General features: G+C 40.7%; 1 protein-coding gene across 10 annotated transcripts in view; it reads left to right on the top strand.

The window, feature by feature from the left end:
• Positions 1–6,949: 6,949 nt before the first annotated feature.
• The window catches only part of LOC6506041 (mediator of RNA polymerase II transcription subunit 26), a 164,693-nt gene continuing 152,382 nt past the window's right edge, over positions 6,950–19,260 (top strand). For 5 of the 10 annotated variants that reach the window (XR_006507818.1, XR_006507817.1, XR_006507819.1 and 2 more), the window contains exons 1-3: positions 6,955–7,170; positions 7,353–7,503; positions 7,565–8,396. Coding sequence is in view for 7 of the 10 variants with exons in the window: in XM_044717602.1 (XP_044573537.1) it covers positions 7,438–7,503; positions 7,565–8,396 (898 nt within the window). In the remaining 3 variants the exon portion in view is untranslated. Of the gene's footprint in view, positions 7,171–7,273; positions 7,504–7,564; positions 8,397–19,260 lie in introns of those variants that run through there. The other 5 variants (XM_044717601.1, XM_001953408.4, XM_014904090.3 and 2 more) reach the window with 5 other exon arrangements.

The following is a 19,260-nucleotide window of genomic DNA, read 5'->3' as shown; positions in this document are numbered from 1 at the left end:
AGAAAAATAGACGCGGGAGCGCGGCTCAACGCATGATGCTGCGGGGCCACCGAGAGATATGCAGGTGGCCGATCGAATGCACGAGAGCGGATGACGCGAATAGAGACAAAGATAAAGAAAAGATAAACAAATTCAATAAATTATTGCCGACCAAACTTTCCGGCGGCTGCTTGACCCAATAAACTCCTTGAATCCACTTTTAGTCTGTATCATGAACGACAACCGTCACAGCAAAAGTGGACAGCAAAAAAGGACTTCAACGCACAGATGAGTTTAAATTCCATAATTTTTAAAAATGTAATATTATGCTCACTCTGACTCCCGCGTTATGGAGTTCGCAGTGTAAAACCCCCCCTCCAATGGCGAAACTAAATTTCGCACCAACAACACGCAGTGCTTCAATTTCTGCAACCACAGCGAAAACCACTACAACTCAAAATACCGTGACATCAACGATTGCAGCGAGTACAAAAACAACAACTTCGGAAAGTGCCAAAGCGGCCCCGGCCACCCAGACGGTAAGTGCAAGCTCAGCCCGCAGAGTAAACCGGCAGGCAATAAAACAATCATTAACAGCGTCCAGACGAAGATCGAGGAAGAACCAGGCTGATCCAGTAGTAATAGATTTGCCCTACTGGCGGAGATTGACGTAAACCAACCTGCGCCAGACACCGCAAAAAAACCCAAGCCCCTTTCAATCTATATCAGGGAGAAAAACTCGAGTACCCTGGTCAACCGAATTGCGGCGTTGATCGGGAACGGTGACAACTTTCATGTTGTCCCGCTTATCAAAAGGGATATCCACGCTTATCCACTAATCAAAGGTGCAAACCAAGACTGAAGAGCACTTCCGTATCGTGTCCAAATATTTGGACAATGCTCGGAAAAACTATTACACGTACCAGCTGAAAAGCAGCAAGGGCATACAAGTGGTAGTAAAGGAATTCGAACCCGATGTTACCGCCGCGGAAATAAAAACCGCCCTTAAAGAAAGGTCTTCGTCGCCAAGAACGTTATTAACATTCTTAATAAAGATAAAAAGAGAATTACAGTTGAAGAGCCACATAAACGCAACGGTCCAGTGCAATGTACTAACTGTAAGAAATATGGACACTCTAGGTCGCACTGCACACTTCGGGCTGTCTGTGTAGTCTGCCGGGACACCCACAACTCCACTTACTGCACTACAAACAAGGACAGTACTGCAAAGAAATGTGGAAACTGCGGAGGCATCCTTACGGCAAACTTTAAAGGATGTATGGTCAAGGAGCATGTGTCAAGCGACCGCAACGCCAAAATCCACAGAAGTTCAAACTTAAGGTCAATTAAGCAATTGTTATATGCAGTCTATTATGATCAGACGGGAGGGAAGTATTTTTGTACAGATTCTCTCAGGATTAGTAAGGAGCAAAGTTCATCAGACAGACGATCAAATGCCAAACGAATAGCGGACAAATGTTGCCAGTATGTTGGCGATTCGGACGAAAGTGATTTGTAATAACAGGTAACATACAAAGATTGACCGGACAAAATGATTTTAATGCAAAGAAATTCAATGTCACCAAACTCTTGTGATTTAACTCTTCAGAAGCAAATTTGGAGTCTACAGAAATTAACACTCCTCCTCCCCTTCGCAGAGTTCTATCACATCTCAAAGTGGTGTTTCTACTTGGAAAAACTTCGGAGCTTAAAATGTCCGGCTTTAATCGAGTTTCTGTAAAGACTATAATGTGAGATGCAAAGGAAGAACTATCAGAATACAGTTTGGGAAGTTTACTAAGTAACCCTCTAGTATTCTAATAGTATTTTAATATATAAGTGTTAGTTAAGACATTGGTTGTTTGTGACTGAAGAAGATGAGGGGGAAGGTTGGTCAGTGGCCGTAACATTTGGGAGTTTTACACCCACAGGTTTGGTTATTTTTTGTTTCACCGTACTTGGCTGATGTTCTCTGGCCAAAAGCTGGCGGAACAAATCGTCTTGAGCATCTGCAAGGGCACACGTATTTTGAAAGATGACGTGTGCCTGGTGTATGAATATTTAAATTTTTTAATATCCACCACCTTTATGTCGACTTTTGTTTTGGCTTTGAGGTAAGCCGAGATATCAATCTCAGAAGTATCAGGGGCAAGCCGGGAACCAAAAATGTGTTTCAATGGCGGGATCACCTGCAAGAGTTTTGGTGCCGCCGTAACTAATACTGCGGCATCAGTTCGTACCGAGGGTCCGGATGGTTGATTACCCTGTTTGGTGACTGTGTGAATTATTGGGTCTGAGATCACTTGAAGCGATGCCACAGAGGACATATCGGACAATTGCTCATTTATTCTGAGATATTCGGAAGCGGAATTTTTCTCAGGTCCGACCCTTGGGGTGGCCAGAGCAGCCATAAGCGACTGCATAATTGTCGGCTAAGAAGGCTGAAGATTATTCTCCACAAGCACATCACTAAAAGAGGATTTCTTTCGCTTTGGAGACTCATTTAGTAGTTGAAGACTACTAAACTGTGTATCGAACGCACAGAGTTGGTCATTGATTTTACGAAAACCGCTAATCAGCTCTGTTCAGTTACCGAGCGCTTTCGGGAGCTTTATTTTTGGGTTCTAAATATTGTCTTTAATAAAAACAAGCACAGTTTGATTTATAGATATTGATACAATTTATTTAATTGTTTTGGGGTTTCTACAAATGATATATATACATATGTATTACATATGTGACTGAGTAGGGTTGACGACAGAATTAGAAAAATAGACGCGGGAGCGCGGCTCAACGCATGATGCTGCGGGGCGACCGAGAGATACCGCGAGAGAGCGAAAAAAGGATAGCGCATGACATCAAATGCAGGTGGCCGATCGAATGCACGAGAGCGGGCGACGCGAATATAGACAAAGATAAAGAAAAGATAAACAAATTCAATAAATTATTGCCGGCCAAACTTTCCGGCGGCTGCTTGACCCAATAAACTCCTTGAATCCACTTTTAGTCTGTATCATGAACGACAACCGTCACAGCAAAAGTGGACAGCAAAAAAGGACTTCAACGCACAGATGAGTTTAAATTCCATAATTTTTAAAAATGTAATATTATGCTCACTCTGACTCCCGCGTTATGGAGTTCGCAGTGTAAAACCCCCCCTCCAATGGCGAAACTAAATTTCGCACCAACAACACGCAGTGCTTCAATTTCTGCAACCACAGCGAAAACCACTACAACTCAAAATACCGTGACATCAACGATTGCAGCGAGTACAAAAACAACAACTTCGGAAAGTGCCAAAGCGGCCCCGGCCACCCAGACGGTAAGTGCAAGCTCAGCCCGCAGAGTAAACCGGCAGGCAATAAAACAATCATTAACAGCGTCCAGACGAAGATCGAGGAAGAACCAGGCTGATCCAGTAGTAATAGATTTGCCCTACTGGCGGAGATTGACGTAAACCAACCTGCGCCAGACACCGCAAAAAAACCCAAGCCCCTTTCAATCTATATCAGGGAGAAAAACTCGAGTACCCTGGTCAACCGAATTGCGGCGTTGATCGGGAACGGTGACAACTTTCATGTTGTCCCGCTTATCAAAAGGGATATCCACGCTTATCCACTAATCAAAGGTGCAAACCAAGACTGAAGAGCACTTCCGTATCGTGTCCAAATATTTGGACAATGCTCGGAAAAACTATTACACGTACCAGCTGAAAAGCAGCAAGGGCATACAAGTGGTAGTAAAGGAATTCGAACCCGATGTTACCGCCGCGGAAATAAAAACCGCCCTTAAAGAAAGGTCTTCGTCGCCAAGAACGTTATTAACATTCTTAATAAAGATAAAAAGAGAATTACAGTTGAAGAGCCACATAAACGCAACGGTCCAGTGCAATACACTAACTGCAAGGAATATGGACACTCTAGGTCGTACTGCACACTTCGGGCTGTCTGTGTAGTCTGCCGGGACACCCACAACTCCACTTACTGCACTACAAACAAGGACAGTACTGCAAAGAAATGTGGAAACTGCGGAGGCATCCTTACGGCAAACTTTAAAGGATGTATGGTCAAGGAGTTGAAGAGCCAAAATCCACAGAATGTGTACATTGCATCAAAAGCTACGCCAGACGTCTTCTTCGCCAAACCTGCGATGTCCTTATACGGTCCCCTTAACACTACCAACGGCTTCTCCTATGCCGATACTCCTCGATCTGGAATGGAAAATCTAATTCAGCCTAACTCACAAAGCGCTCAACAGATCCCAGAACTGCCACATAGCAAAACAGATACTATGGTGCTTACCCTCTAACAAAGTATGATGGAGCTTATGTCATTCATGAAAACGACTATGCAAACCCTTGTTCAAAACCAGAACATGGTAATACAGCAATGACGTCGCCAAAAACCAACCGGCTTAAATACAAAAAGTACGTGAGTGCCCACATAGATCTCGCCACGGAGTCTAACATGGAATCGGAGATCGACTACTCTTCGAGCGCCGTGGAAGAAGCACTCGTTGCAGCAGCTAAAATCTGTACTCCTCAAAGGAAGGAAGTAGACCGAAACAAATCCAATCAGCAAATCGAACAGCTTGTGAGAAAAAAAGGCGCACGCGTCGTGATTGGCAAAACGTCTACAAAGCAACGCTTCAAGGAAGCAACCCAATCACTCAACCAGGCTCTTCACCAACAGGAAGAAAATGCACAGCTGAGGTACACATTCAGAATCTTTGGCCAACAAGCACAAAGTATCCCCTGGGGAGGGCTCACCCAAATCTTAGCGCCCCAATCGAAACGACCGCCCCGATAAGAAACTCTTCGGGATGCTGGACTCGAAGCGACGAAGACCGAGCTGAAACATTCGCTACACATCTCGAAAGTGTCTTCCAGCCAAACCCTGCCTCAAATTCATTCCTCCTGCCAGAGGCTACCCCTCAGTCAACTGCACCTTTATTCCGGTCGAACTATTTAATGGGATCATTAATCTTGGCTATTTCCCAAAAAAGTGGAAGAAATCCATCATTATAATGATACCGAAGCCGGGAAAGACCCCACAACATCGTACCTTAAGCCTTGTTTGTCTAAATTGTTTGAAAAATTCTCGCTAACACGCATAATACCACATCTAGAAGCTTGCAAAATTATACCGGCACACCAATTAGGCCACGGAACCATCGAGCAAGTGAACAGATCGTACCTTAAGCCTTGTTTGTCTAAATTGTTTGAAAAATTCTCGCTAACACGCATAATACCACATCTAGAAGCTTGCAAAATTATACCGGCACACCAATTAGGCCACGGTACCATCGAGCAAGTGAACAATACTGCAAGTGAACAATCCGCAACAATACTGTAGCGCTTTTTTTCTAGACGCATCTCAAGCTTTCGACCGAGTTTGGCTTAATAGACTCATGCCCAAAATTAAAAACTATTTGCCAACATACACCCATAAACTACTGGAATCATACCTCTACAAAAGGGTATTCATCGAAGCTGGAGTTCCACAAGAAAGCGGACTCGGGCCGTTTCTATATGTTTTGTATACTGCGAATATCCCCACAAACGCACATCTAACAACGTCAACGTTCGCTGGCGGGTATCGCCAGCTCGCAGTAGCTTTCCTTAGTCGCTCCAGATGCCCAACGCAAGCAACAAACCAACTGGCTAATAGTAGTAGAAAGGTTGCTGTCCGATTGGCGCATTAAAATAAACGAACAAAAGTGTAAACATGTAACGTTTACTCTTAATAGACAAACAGCGCGCACCATCAAAAATCTTGAGAACTATCACTGGGGCACCTTGGTATGTTCGCAACGAAAACATGCAGCGGGATCTGGGCATCCTCGCAGAGAAAGACGAAATTCAGAAGCAAAAAGAGTTCTACAAAGAAAAACTGTTTTCGCACCCGAATCTCCTCGCTGGGGATTGGCTCGGGCTTCTAGCAGATCGCACCTCTACAACGCAACGACCTTCCATCCCAGCAATCGATTTTTAGGGCCGTCTAACTCTGTATCAGTCGACATGACTCTTAGTTAAGTTAAAAATATATGCTTTGATACACCTCTTGTTAGTCTCAAAAAGAGAAGATTCAAGAAATTAGAATAGATATAAGAATCTATATTGGGCGAAAATAGAAGCAACACCGTAAAAGATGAAGAAGCAGAGCAGGGCTGTCTTCCAAACATAGCCAAATATATTAATGAAATTAATATTTTACCCCCAAATATATCACTGCACACGCGGAGCAATATGGATGTTTAAAATGCAAAACTTTGATTCTATAAATGAAAATAAAAATAAACATCGAATGTTTAAAGTTAACTAATAAAAGATTTTATAATAACGCTGTGCGCACAAAAACACGTCTATCCGCTTTAAAATAAAGAGAGGAGGATTTAGAAGAAGATCCGATAAAATTGGATAGATTTATGTAAGTAAAAGAACTTGAGATTTTGTTAAATTTAATAGTGGAGTTGTTAACATTAAAGCATAATATAAGTTAGCATAGGACGGAACGGGAGCTCAAGAAACGTTTAGTTTCGCAAAAGCGCAGTGTATAAGCTAGGCTTAAGTATGAATACGAGAAATATGGCAAATTATAACGTGAAACCGAGTGCACGCATTCTTCCGTCCACTTTTTTTATATTTAATAGGTTATACAGCCACCAATTCTTTTGTAAATCGTAAGATAAAGTAATCTCATTGAACAAGAGTGTATATCCCGTTCAAAGTAAGAGAAAAAAATAAATTATTCAGTTCTTAACAATTCAAGTCTTTATTTTATTCATTTTAGTAAAAAGCAAAATAGTCGAAAATAAAAAAGTCCGGTGCCGTGTTCCGATTCCACTGCTCCACTTCGACGCTAATTTGACGGACATTTCGCTAGGTGCCTGTAAAATGTTCATTTCTGCGAGTTGGCATTCCCATTTGAATTTCTGGTATTTTTTTTGTTTTTTAAATCTGAATTCTTCGTGACGAAAAGACCCTGACACAAACTCTTCTCTCCTCACTCTCATTGTAATTGTGATATGTTTGAATTTTTGAATGGTGGGCACACTAAGAAGTCTCTTAAAATGGCGATTGTTACCGATATTAGAAGTCTAAAATAAATTAACATTTTCATGTACAAATCTTCAATTAGGAAACTTACTATAAAGAAAATTATCTAAAATATAAGCGTGAGCTTGTAATATGTAAGAATATATTTTTTTTAGCTAGTCATATATATTTCAATAAATGTAACTAGCATTGCACATATTTATATATATACATATATATGTATATAAATTGTGACGCATTGAAATTTGCTGTTTTAAACTGTATCTGTTTTTTAGCTAATTAAAATAACTTTTAATTAATAAATATTAATATACAGTTACTTTTAAGAAGCAAAATATATGTTAAAGTTTGGACTATCCTGGTGTTTGGATTTAAGAAGCGTGACAAACCGGAAAATATAAATGAACCAATACCAAATTCAGCAGCTAACTTCCCACCTATCTCAGGCTCTTGACCAAAACTATGATGTACGTTTTATGATTTAGGTTTTAAATAGAGAAAGAAGTACTTCATTAAATATATTTTCAGGTCATTAATATGGATGCAGTTCTTTCTGTCATATGTGCTTTGGAAGGCACGAAAATTACGAAGGAACAATTGGAGGCCACCAGACTGGCGAAATATATTAATCAATTAAGGCGGAGAACTACAAATGAGCATCTAGCGCGTCGTGCCAAGTCACTTTTAAAAAAGTGGCGAGAAATGGTGGGAATTCAACAAACAACTTTTGATTCTCAGCAACAGCTTCAGACACAATCAATAGAATTTTTAAAATCGACAACGTCTACACCACATTTTGATGAGATTGTTTCTCTTTTGCCAATTTCATCCTCATTACCGTCGCAGGAAATTTTCTCAGATATTCATTTGAATATTGACCGGTCTGAAACTCCATCACTTTCTGTAAATTCGCAGGCTCATTCAAACTTATCAAGCCCTCATCATAATAATATTAACGATTTGAATCGAAGAGAAAATAATTCAACAAATTCTGTGCACAGTTACAATCGGCTATCACAAAACATGTCAAGCGGACCCGTTAATCCGCCACAGCAGCATTTGATTAATCAATCCTTGAACACTATTTCTAACAAGTGCGATGTGAGCAAAAAAAAGTTGAACGAAGTTTCTGTTGTTATTGACATAGTCTCAGACTCGGATGACAATGACAATAATAGTTCGAAACTTGTTAGATCTGATATTTCTGAGCCATCATTACTTATGATCCCATCAACGCCGAGTCCACGTTTGAAAAAAAATAGGAAAGACAAAAAGAATGACCCTATACTACATAGACCAAATAAGAAAATTAGCAAAAAAAATAAAGATGGATTTTTACACACTACTCCCGCAGATTCAGGTCAGTATCGTTATTATTATTTCATAAAAGTAATATTTATTTTGAAAAAAAAATTTCTTATACACGCATGATCACATTAATAAGGACTTTTTAAAAATTTTGAATTTGATGCAGTTTTTATCAACACAAAGCGTTTAATATCCTTTAATTTTTTTTGTCCTTTTTAATGTCAAGGTATAGCTACTCTGTGAAAAAAATACGACTTAAAAACTTACCGTATATTAGAAATAATTTTTGTCACTTAGACTGAGACTCTTGTGAAGACAACCTCCACACTTAGTCCGCATTCGGTTCATTGTGATACCGTAGGTCGGATCTAAATTTCCTTTATTCGCAAAGGAAGGACTTATGTCTACCAGTTCCCCCACCCTGAGGCTTTGGTCAATCTCTCTATCCTGTTAGCATCTATTTCAGACATCATTGAGATGTTATTGAGGAACCTGTCACCCAGGTGTTGAAGTCTGAGAGACTACAGGGCTGGAAAGCAGTGATGCCAATATTTTTTCCTAAAAATAGACAGATTGAGAAAAAAACGAAAAAATTTGATGAAAAGATTAAAAAAAAAGCATAGAAAAAAGGACAACAAGTTTGCTTTCAGTAATTTTATTTTTCATTATTAAGGGGGCATGCGCACTTGTAACTTTCAAAAAATCGAATTTTTGCATTTTTCTAAAGTGTATATATTTAGAAATGTGTTCACAAAATTTTGAAATGATCCGGTGAAAATTCATTGAGATACACATGTTTAAAGGTAGGGGCGTCCGGTTTTTGTAATAGTGAGTTGAAACTTTAAACACGTTTTTCTCAAAACTACGTTTTTGAAGTCTGTGACCACTCTTACTCGAAAACTAGTGACCCGATTGTCTTGAAATTTGGCATGCTTTTTTAATACATAATAATCTAGTACTTAATCGAAGGATTGATTTTTTTATGCAAAACTTTTTTTTTTTACAGCTGAAAAACTACCGCTTTTTTTAACGAAAAACTATTGTTCAACTTTGATAGGTCGCCATTTTGTCGAATATTTTTATTTTTTAATATCCATCGATTAAATACTAGATAAACTTTCAATAAATGTAAATCCGTTTCATTTTTTGATTTCAAACGATCCTCAAACGATTTCCACAGTCTTGGTCACCGCGGCCCGTGTTTTTTAGACGGACCTCACTCTTTGAAACTGCTCAATATTTTCTATTTTTTTTTTAATTTAAGTTAAAATGATGTACTTTCACATACTAAAGCGATATTTCAAAAAAATGCAGAAGTTTACGAGAAAAAAATTCGGGAAAATGTCTATTTTTTGGCGCGCCAACTGCGCTAGCCCCCTTAAGATACAAGTTTTAAGGCATCTTTGATTCATTTTCTTTTGTCATTATTACTGACCTCATAAGTAGCCATGGAGCCTATTAATTGGAGATACTTTTCAGACAAGTTATAATTATGACCTGATTGCCAAAATTTTGTTTAATGTATCTACCTATAAACGGTTCCTAATTTTTGTTTTCACCAAGTTTACTTGTCTAAAAATTCTCTCTACCTCAATGGCAATGAAAGAAGGCTGAGAGAAAAATTTATCAGGTCCTCATAAGGGTTATTGCCTGCAGAATCCCGATACCCCTTCACTTCTGAATATTGGAATATTGTTAAATTATTTTGCTTTTAATCTCAGAATTTATTGAAAATATATTAAAAATAGGCAGTATTGAGTCCCTTTTTTGGAAGAATTAATATTGGATTTAAAAAAAAGGACAGATTTCCGGAATCTAAAAAAAAAGGATAGATTTCAGGTATTTTTTTTTTTAAGTTTGGTTTTATTTATTGAATCTTCTCATTAAGAGTCTAACAATAAGGTTGCAAATCTGCTGGAACTGCTGGAAACTCGCTTGAGGGCTCTCACAAGCAGGGTTGCCAATGCAGGGTTTTTTTTAAATGAAACAATATTCTACTAGCTGAGTATAACTCATATTAGTATTCTTAATTAATTGAAATAAAAACACAAACAGTTAGCATTAATATTCTTTTCCATATTTTTGTCGATAGCATTTTGTTTGACGGGTTGAACTTGACGCTGCCGCCTAGTTTTTTAATTCCTTATCTTGCAGCCATAAATGATACAACAGTATCATTATCGTATCATTATTCATAAATGATACAACAGTCGATTACAACAGTATTAAGTCGATTTTCAGTTTTCAAATTCTAAAGAACACTAAATTTGCGCTCGATCGATGCATTGGAATAAGGCAGTATCAGCAACAACGAAATAACAATTTTTATATTTGGAAACAGGTATTCTCCCGCAGCGTTTTTCAGACGAAAAACTTTACCCCAGTAACATTTAGTATCAATGTTATTTTGAACTCCAAGCCCATGTTGACAAAAATCCAGCATTGCGTGAGCTCATCGTCTAATTTTTGTGGTGTCACAGAGATTTGCTATACATAATATTTTTAAAAAAGGTCGATGTCGTGTGGATAATGAATGATGAAATATTTACCGACGAGAATAAGATGTCAATAAATCCCCAATCAATTTAAAATTCCCCGCACTTTAGGGAATTCCCCATAAATTGGCAACGCTGCTCACAAGATAATTGGATGTACTGATAGCCTGTTGTAGTACTTTTTTGTGATATGAGCTATCTCTTTGACGAGTGATATGTGAAGGTCCCTGCGAATGTTCACATTCCGAACGTACCACGGTGCCCCCGTGACGGTTCTGAGAATTTTTGATTGAGTTCTTTGCATTTCCCCCACAACTGAGAGCCGTACATCCAAATTAGCTTCAAAACGGTGTTGTATAGAAGTACCTTATAGACCAGGCTAAGCGAGCGGCTATTGATAAGCCAGTGGAGGCTGCTGGCTTTGAGCTTTAAATGGGTTCTTTTGGCTTCAATGTGGCTGCGCCAAGACGTCTATCGAGATGTAGGCCAAGATATGTTACTTAATTTGCTATAGGAACCACTGTATTGTTTAGAGTAAGTGAAGGGTAGTCTTGCCTATTAAGGTAGTAGACCAATGTGACGGCCCAAATTTGGACGTTGTTTTGACATTTTTTTTTAACAAGAAAATAAAATGCGATCGTCTTGTAACTTTTACATGTTTATTTTAATAATTTCTAGGGTACAAAAAAATTTAGTTGACTTAATTATACTTTAAATTATTAACAGTATTTTCTGTTGAAGTAGAGGTCACGAAAGAATGGTGAGCTGTTTCGGGGAAGCACACAGCCTTCCGTAAGCATCCGAATTGAAAAAATCAAAGAAATTATTATTATGTAGACCCTATTCTAGTGACTGAACCAAAAATATGCATAGAAAGTGAGAAATTGTATAAATGTTGGAGTTTTGAAAAAAAAAATACTCAAAATCAATGTTTTTCCGTTTATTATTCGAAATTTGAATGTTTTAAAGGTTCGGTATTTAGATATGTGTATGTAGAATATTCAGTTAAATTTTAAGCCAAATCGGTTGAATAGTTTTGAGTCAGTGCTTCCCCGAAATTTCAAAAACCTGGTTTCGAGAAAAACGCGTTCAAAGTTTCGACACGCGTTCATACTCACTACGGCGCGCTCTCTTGCATTTCGGATTTCTGAAGTTATGCGGTTGACTTGCTCGATGGTTCCATGTTTTTCTCGAAAACCGAATTGATGAGTCGGGATTTTGTTGTGTGTTCTGAGATATGGGGTAATATGTGCCAAGAAGCATTTTTCGAAGAGTTTGGATAGACACGTTAGTAAACTAATTGGCCTATATGATGAAGCAATTGTGCGGTCTTTGCCAGGTTTTAGTATCATTATGATGATCGACTTTTTCCATCTCTCTTGGGAAATATTTGAATTTAAATTATCATGTCTCGTTATGATACTTTATACAGTGAGATACAGTGAGATCCCGTTTGATGCTGTATTGGGCTGATACAGCACCCAATAGCCTCTGGATGTACTAATTGGCATTGCAGATTCTAATGGTGCGCTGTGTGATGAGTGTGCTCTCCCGTGTAGCATCTTTAAACCTCTCGCCGTGAGCGTCGCTATGCTAGAACAAGCTGTTCTATTTCAACGTTCGTGAACTATGATTGTACGATGTGGTTTGCGTTTGTTGAGTTGACATGCGAGCTGCTGCGACCAAGACGGATTCAAGAGTGTTTGTGGATAAGTTCATATCAGCTTCGTCATTCAAACGTGGATTCAACTCTATATGCGAACTTACATATATTTTGTACTTAAGCCAGTTGGTTTTATTCCTTGTTAATCTGAATTGTTTATCTATCGCAATTGGAAGTAGATTTAAATGGAGGAGCACAGGCGAGTGATCAGACGATAGTTCTGATAAGGAGTTGGCGCGTATCAGGTTGCGTGGAATATTTTTTGTGACTGCAAAATCTATCAACTCTGGCAGTTTTCTGGGATCTGTTGGCCAATATGTAGGTGTCCCAGGTGACACACAGTCTAGCTTGTTGCTTGCTTTTATTATTGCATTGTACAACTGCCAAACGGAATTTGAAGTCACAAGTCGAGATCCCCAGTGCGTATTCTTGGCATTAAAGTCTCCTGCTACTATAAATTGTTCGCTCAGAGAGTTGAAATTGTCCGTGAATTGGGATTCGGATATTTTAAACCGAGGAGGACAATATTCGGCGGCACCCTTTAAGGAACGGTGATCCATCTGTACATCTATATATGTAGCTTGCATGTAGTTAGTGGCGAAACTATCGTGGAAGCCGTGCCTAATGCGATTTCTAATCAGAATCCCGGTGCCTCCGTGTGCTTTCCCATCTGGGTGATTCGTGTTATAGAAGAAGTATTCTCGAATTTGAAAATTGTATTTATTTGTGAGATGAGTTTCTGCGAGTAGCATTACATCGGTATGGTTATTTTAAGGGATTTAGTTTGGTTATGGTTAAGGAATTGAACGCCGTTGGCATTCCACAGTGATATACGGAGTGGAGCCATTGATTACTTATTCTGGTTTTGAGCAACAAGCAGCTCCATCAAAACGTTAGTTTTCGCATAAGATCTTGCATAGTTGTCTGCATGAATGTCATAAAATCCATCATACTTTGTTAAAGATTACATATCATTGTTTCAGTTTTGTTCGTAGACTGTTCTCCTGGTTGATGAGGGGAAATTGATGATCGTGGCTTTGTGGGAGCGGTATGAGTTCTCTAGAATGAGTTCCCACTAGCCAGGTTCTATCTATTCTAAGTAGTTGTGATGTTCGTTATTTTGAAATTATGGGCTAGAGTTGGCGGGCCAGCCCACAGTTGGGAACGGTGTCCCAGCTGAGCTGGTTTTCTTTCTTGTTGGCTTCTCCAAGTTGGAGCTTGTCCTCCCTGCAGCGGTGTGGTGGTGCCCATGCGCGCCAATTCGTATGATATCGTGGAGAGATGATCTGCAGTCTGAGACTGTTTTGGAGTTACTGATGACCGAGCTGATCGAGCCACTTGGCTGTCACTGTATATATTGGTTACTCTTTGTGTGGAGTTGTGTATGTTTAGGTTCTTTATTGCTTCCCTTATGGGTATCACTACGGGTTGAATATAGTGTATATACGCGTATACGCGTGTATATAACGCGTATATAGTATATACGCGTTGATATAGTCTAAAAGAGGCTCCGATGCCTAGTGGTCATCTACCCCAAGAGTCTTCAGGCTGCTGGTTATGGAGAACGTTATTAAAGGCTTCTATGGCTTCTTCTATGTTCAGAAGGGCGACCTGTTCATATTCCTTATGAGAAAAGGTTTCTCTATTTTGGAAATGAGCGCTTGGAGGTGGATCGGTGGATTTACACTTTTTGTAAGCATGCTGTGCGTTAGAGATTTGGGTGGGGGAGTGGAATAGAACGGGATGATAGACTGATTGGTCTGAAATCTTTTGGGGTCGTATGCGATGGCTTGCCCGCTTTGGGTATGAAGACGATTCGCGATTTGAGACACTGTTGTGGAATTTTGCCTAGTAGAAGGGATCTGTTAAAGATATTTAGAAAACTATTTGTCGAAATGTCTCCTGCTTGTTGGATTTGAGGATGTATTATCTCGTCTGTGTATTACCCAGTATAGGGTTTTCTGATCAATTTCCATTTTGAAGTTTGTAAGAAGCTTACTATCCAATACACCGGGAAAATGGGTTTCTAGCAATGTAGCTAGAGATTCCTCAATTGTATTTGTCCATGTGCCATCTACTTTTTTAAGATAGCCTAGAGTTTTGGCTGATTGGGATAGAATTTTCCTAAGCCTCGCAGCTTGGGCTGTGTTTTCGATGTCGGAGCAGCAGAAGTTCCATGAGGAGCGCTTCGCTTGACGTTTCGATACAAGCGTGAGGTCAATGGATTCTCTACGATTTGCAATAATAAAGGTGGGGTCATCTCCCTTATTTCACTAGAAGATGTTTGACCTAAGAATAATGTGGAAAAGAGAATCACCCGCGGTCGTTCGTGTTGGAGCCCGCCCATAGTAAGTGGTAAGCGGTGGAGTTTGGAGTCACATCCTACAATGAGGCCTATATTAAGTCTTTCGCTAAGCCTTTCGTCCTGTGCTAGCTTTTCTACTATCTCGTCGGGAGGTTCCGGCCTTTCATAGACCATTTATGTTGTAAGTTACCGTTATTACGATGTATCTACTAATATTTAAGAAATACTGAACCTATAGAAAATTAGCAAGTCTTAATCATAATCACTGTCAGATGCAGAATCGTCATCTGCATTTGAGCTCACGTTGAAGGTATGTACTATCAACTCTGCACTCGAATCTGCCGTAGAATTTAACAGTTTAATTGCTTTTGATGACAGTGTGCTACCTATTTTCGGTGGATTTATTCTCAAACTAGAAATAAGTGGGTCTGAGGACACGTGCAACCAACGAATAAGATCTTTCATGGAAATTTTTCTTAAGAGTACATCAGAAACCAAAAAGCTCAACAAGTAAATTCTGGTCTAAAATTCACTCAAAACCGATAGTTCTAACGACCTTAAGTATCCACTTAAAGCTCATAAAGTTCGTTTTTTCCGTCAAATCCATCAAATTTCGATTTCAATATTAGCCAAAACAAACGCAGCCGCCGGTCCAATCAAGTGCCTAACTAAGAGCTTGCGCAGAAGCTCTACCAAAGCTTCCATAGTGCATGCGCTACAAAAGAACAACAAAGCGCATGCGAATCTGGGAGAATCAAAGAAGATGGATCTGTTGATAACGGGCAATTTGTGGACTGCTGCTGCTTGTTAAAATGAGAGAACTAATAAATGATGATTAGTGATTTGACGCTGGCACAAGTCCCAAAAACTAACTTTGCGAATCCAAAAAAGTTAATTATGCAATTTGATTAGTCGGATTTACTAGCATATAAAGATATAAATATCGCTGTTGGGCTAAGCAGCCACCAGATAGGCTAATAAGAATATTGATAATTTGTTTATCTGCAGCGGCATTTAATCTTCTCTTTTGTCTCCCAGATTCGCATGCACTTTGTTGTCATTTTGTAGCGCATGCGCTTTTGGGAGCTTTGGAAGAGCTTCTGCGCCAAAGCGGTTCTTCTTCTTGTTGTATTTTGGGAGTTGTTATTGACGGGCCGCTATTTGTTTTATTTGTGCGGAATTAGCTTAATAAATTGAATATAAACTATCGAATCTCGTCTTTAATTCGGTCGCTATCAAAACTCTGATCGCTCAACATTGGTGACCCCGACGTGATCGCGCCCGAAGTTCAATTAGTTTAATTTCCCGAGAAACTGAAAAAACTGCGGTACGAAAAACACAAAAATAAAAAAAAACATCTCTTGGTTGTCGATTTGCATCACTCGCACTGGAGATTTGCGGGATGGAGTCTGGATGTGGAACTACTGGATCTGCTGCCGCAAGCCGGGAAAGGATGCTGCGGAGAAGAGCAGAGTTGACGTGCCAGGAGATGGAGGCGCTGCATCATAAGGTGAAGGCTGCAGCGCGGAATGAGGATGGCACCATTATGGCGCTGGAGTCAGTGGAGAAGCGTTTGCGTGAGCGGTTCACCGCGCTTCAAGAAGAGTTGGAGGAGCTTAACTTCAGCGAGATCGGGAGTGAGCTTTATTGGAAATTCTCGCAGCTGGCAACTGATGTGCAGGTGGACATTCGGTGTGCAGGTGGACGGTGTCTCACCCATGCCATACAAGCCAGCCCCATCCTTACCACCGTTGCCGATGCCAACATTTAGCGGCGGCTATGTTGACTGGCCGGATTTCTTCGCCCTTTTTAAGACGACGATTGACAGCCATCCTCACCTAACAAAAATGGAAAAGCTCCGGTGGCTCATTTCATGCCTGCGCGAGTCAGCCTTGGAGACAGTGAGAGCGCTGGAAATTACTGACGCGAACTACGATGTGGCTCTTGACCTTTTGCGCAATCGGTTTAGTAATCGGCGATTAATTTTCCAGTCTCACATCAACGAGATCCTGCAGCTTCGTGTGGTCGAGCCCGGATCTGTTGCTACGTTGCGGGAGCTGTCGGATCGGTTCAATGGGCATATGCGTGCTCTCATGAGTTCCGGATCAGCTGCCGAGATCCAAGGATGCTTGCTCATCCAGATTGTCCTACAGAAGTTGGATCCTGTCACAAAAGCCAAGTGGGAAGACACTCTGGCCGGAAACAACGACAGCCTTCCGTCTTGGGAGTCCATGGCACGATTCTTGGAGCAAAGGTGCCGGACTCTTGAATGCGTCGACTTTTCTTTGGCTGCGTATCCACCAGCTAACCAAGTGGGCCGAGGGAGATCTACGAATAACCGATCGTCGTGCATGATTATCAACGCTCGTCCAGCTCTATGCGCCCTGTGTGGTGTTTTGGCGCACGCGCTTCCTACATGTCCCAGCTTCCTTGCCTTGCCACTTAGTCAACGGTACGACGAAGTGCGACGGCTGACCCGCTGCTTTGTATGTTTGGAGGATGGTCATTTTGCACGCGGATGTTCAGCTGCCCGATGTCCAAAGTGCAATTGCCGACATCATGCTTTGTTGCACCATTGCGGGCAGCTGCCCAGCTCTAACAATTCCCCACCACTACGAGGTTTGGTTTCCGCCGCTGGTGTTGCCGTTGCTGCCCCGCCTTCCCAGTCAATCAACACGATCTTGACGCAGGATCGCCCTACTGAAGTGCTTCTGCCAACCGCCAATATCCTCATCCGTGGTCGATCAGGTGCCTTTCTGCCTTGCAGAGTGTTATTGGACTCTGGTTCACAAGTTAACCTTATTTCATCGCGGCTGGCAAGTCAACTTCAGCTTCCTCGCACCAAAAGCTGTGTAGCGGTCGCAGGTCTCGGCGGCACTGAGTTTGCTACGGATGGATCCTCCGTTAATGTGTGTGTGAAGTCTCGACTAACCACATATTGTGCGAACCTAGAGGCGGTTATAGTGTCTCATATTGCGGACTGTCAGCCCAGCCTTAAAATTGATATTTCCAAATGGAAGATTCCTCACGGCGTAGCGCTGGCTGATCCCAACTTCCACAGACCGCAAGGTGTGGACCTGCTAATTGGAGCCAGCCTGTTCTTCAACCTATTGTCAGTTGGCCAAATCCAATTAGGTCACTGCCTCCCAGTTGTCCAAAATACACTATTTGGATGGGTGGTTTCTGGACGCAATGGACTATCGCGGGATGCTGGATTGCCCTATGCAGAAGGAGAAGAGGAGAAGAATCAACGTTCCGGACCCCCTGCACTCGTTAGGAGAACTCGACTCCCGCATTGGTCTATTGGGGGGAGCAATGAATGGTCAAGGGTTTGGAAGAAATTGGTGTGCCTTTTTCGCCCTGTAAGTTCTTAATCTTCTTAATGAAACTACGCAACCTGTGGAATATCCCTTAAAAGATGTGTCTGCTGCCCTTCCAAAATTGTTATTGAAGGCACGCCCTTCAATAGGGGGGAGGATGTTGGGCTAAGCAGCCACCAGATAGGCTAATAAGAATATTGATAATTTGTTTATCTGCAGCGGCATTTAATCTTCTCTTTTGTCTCCCAGATTCGCATGCACTTTGTTGTCATTTTGTAGCGCATGCGCTTTTGGGAGCTTTGGAAGAGCTTCTGCGCCAAAGCGGTTCTTCTTCTTGTTGTATTTTGGGAGTTCCGTGGCCGCTATTTGTTTTATTGTGCGGAATTAGCTTAATAAATTGAATAAAAACTATCGAATCTCGTCTTTAATTCGGTCGCTATCAAAACTCTGATCGCTCAACAATCGCCTTACAAAAAATCACATTTTGAATTTATTTCTAGTCTCTTGAAGGCCGTAGAAATGTCCAACCGCATCAAAAAATACGCCGTGGAAGACATTTCACCTACTAAATGTAAAGAACATTAAAAATAACGGCTTAAAAAAAATTAAAATTTTAACTGCTAAATTATTTATTAAAGATACTTAGTACATCGGTATATCTTCACAGTGCAAAAGGCAAATTGTTATAGGAGCTGGTTAATACAGTTTACACAGTATCCAACGCACTTTTATAAGCAGCTATACAGTGTGCGCCATCATTTGTGGGCCGACTTAAACTAAACTCAAACTTAAACTATTTTTCTCAAATATCGACCGATTAGCTTGATAAAACATGTTTTGGTAACCATGGTTCGCTACACGTCGAAACAACGCGCTGAATTAGTGCTGATGTATATTAAAAATAACAAGTCAATTGTGATACACTGAGATCTCCCGAATTAACTCCTCTAGTCTTATTTCTGTGAGGTTATTTGAAGAGCAAAGTTAATGCCTGTAATCCTTAAACCCTCGACTAGCTAAAGGACAGCATCCGTGCCGAAATGAGAGCCATACCGACCAATATGCGCGAGAGAGTGATGAAAGATGCGGCAAAAAGAGCAGAATTTTCCGTGGCCATAAAGGTCGCCATTTAA

Source organism: Drosophila ananassae, assembly GCF_017639315.1.
Source record: "Drosophila ananassae strain 14024-0371.13 chromosome 4 unlocalized genomic scaffold, ASM1763931v2 tig00000054, whole genome shotgun sequence".
Lineage (NCBI taxonomy): Eukaryota > Metazoa > Arthropoda > Insecta > Diptera > Drosophilidae > Drosophila > Drosophila ananassae.
This window is presented reverse-complemented; position numbering and strand designations above follow the sequence as displayed.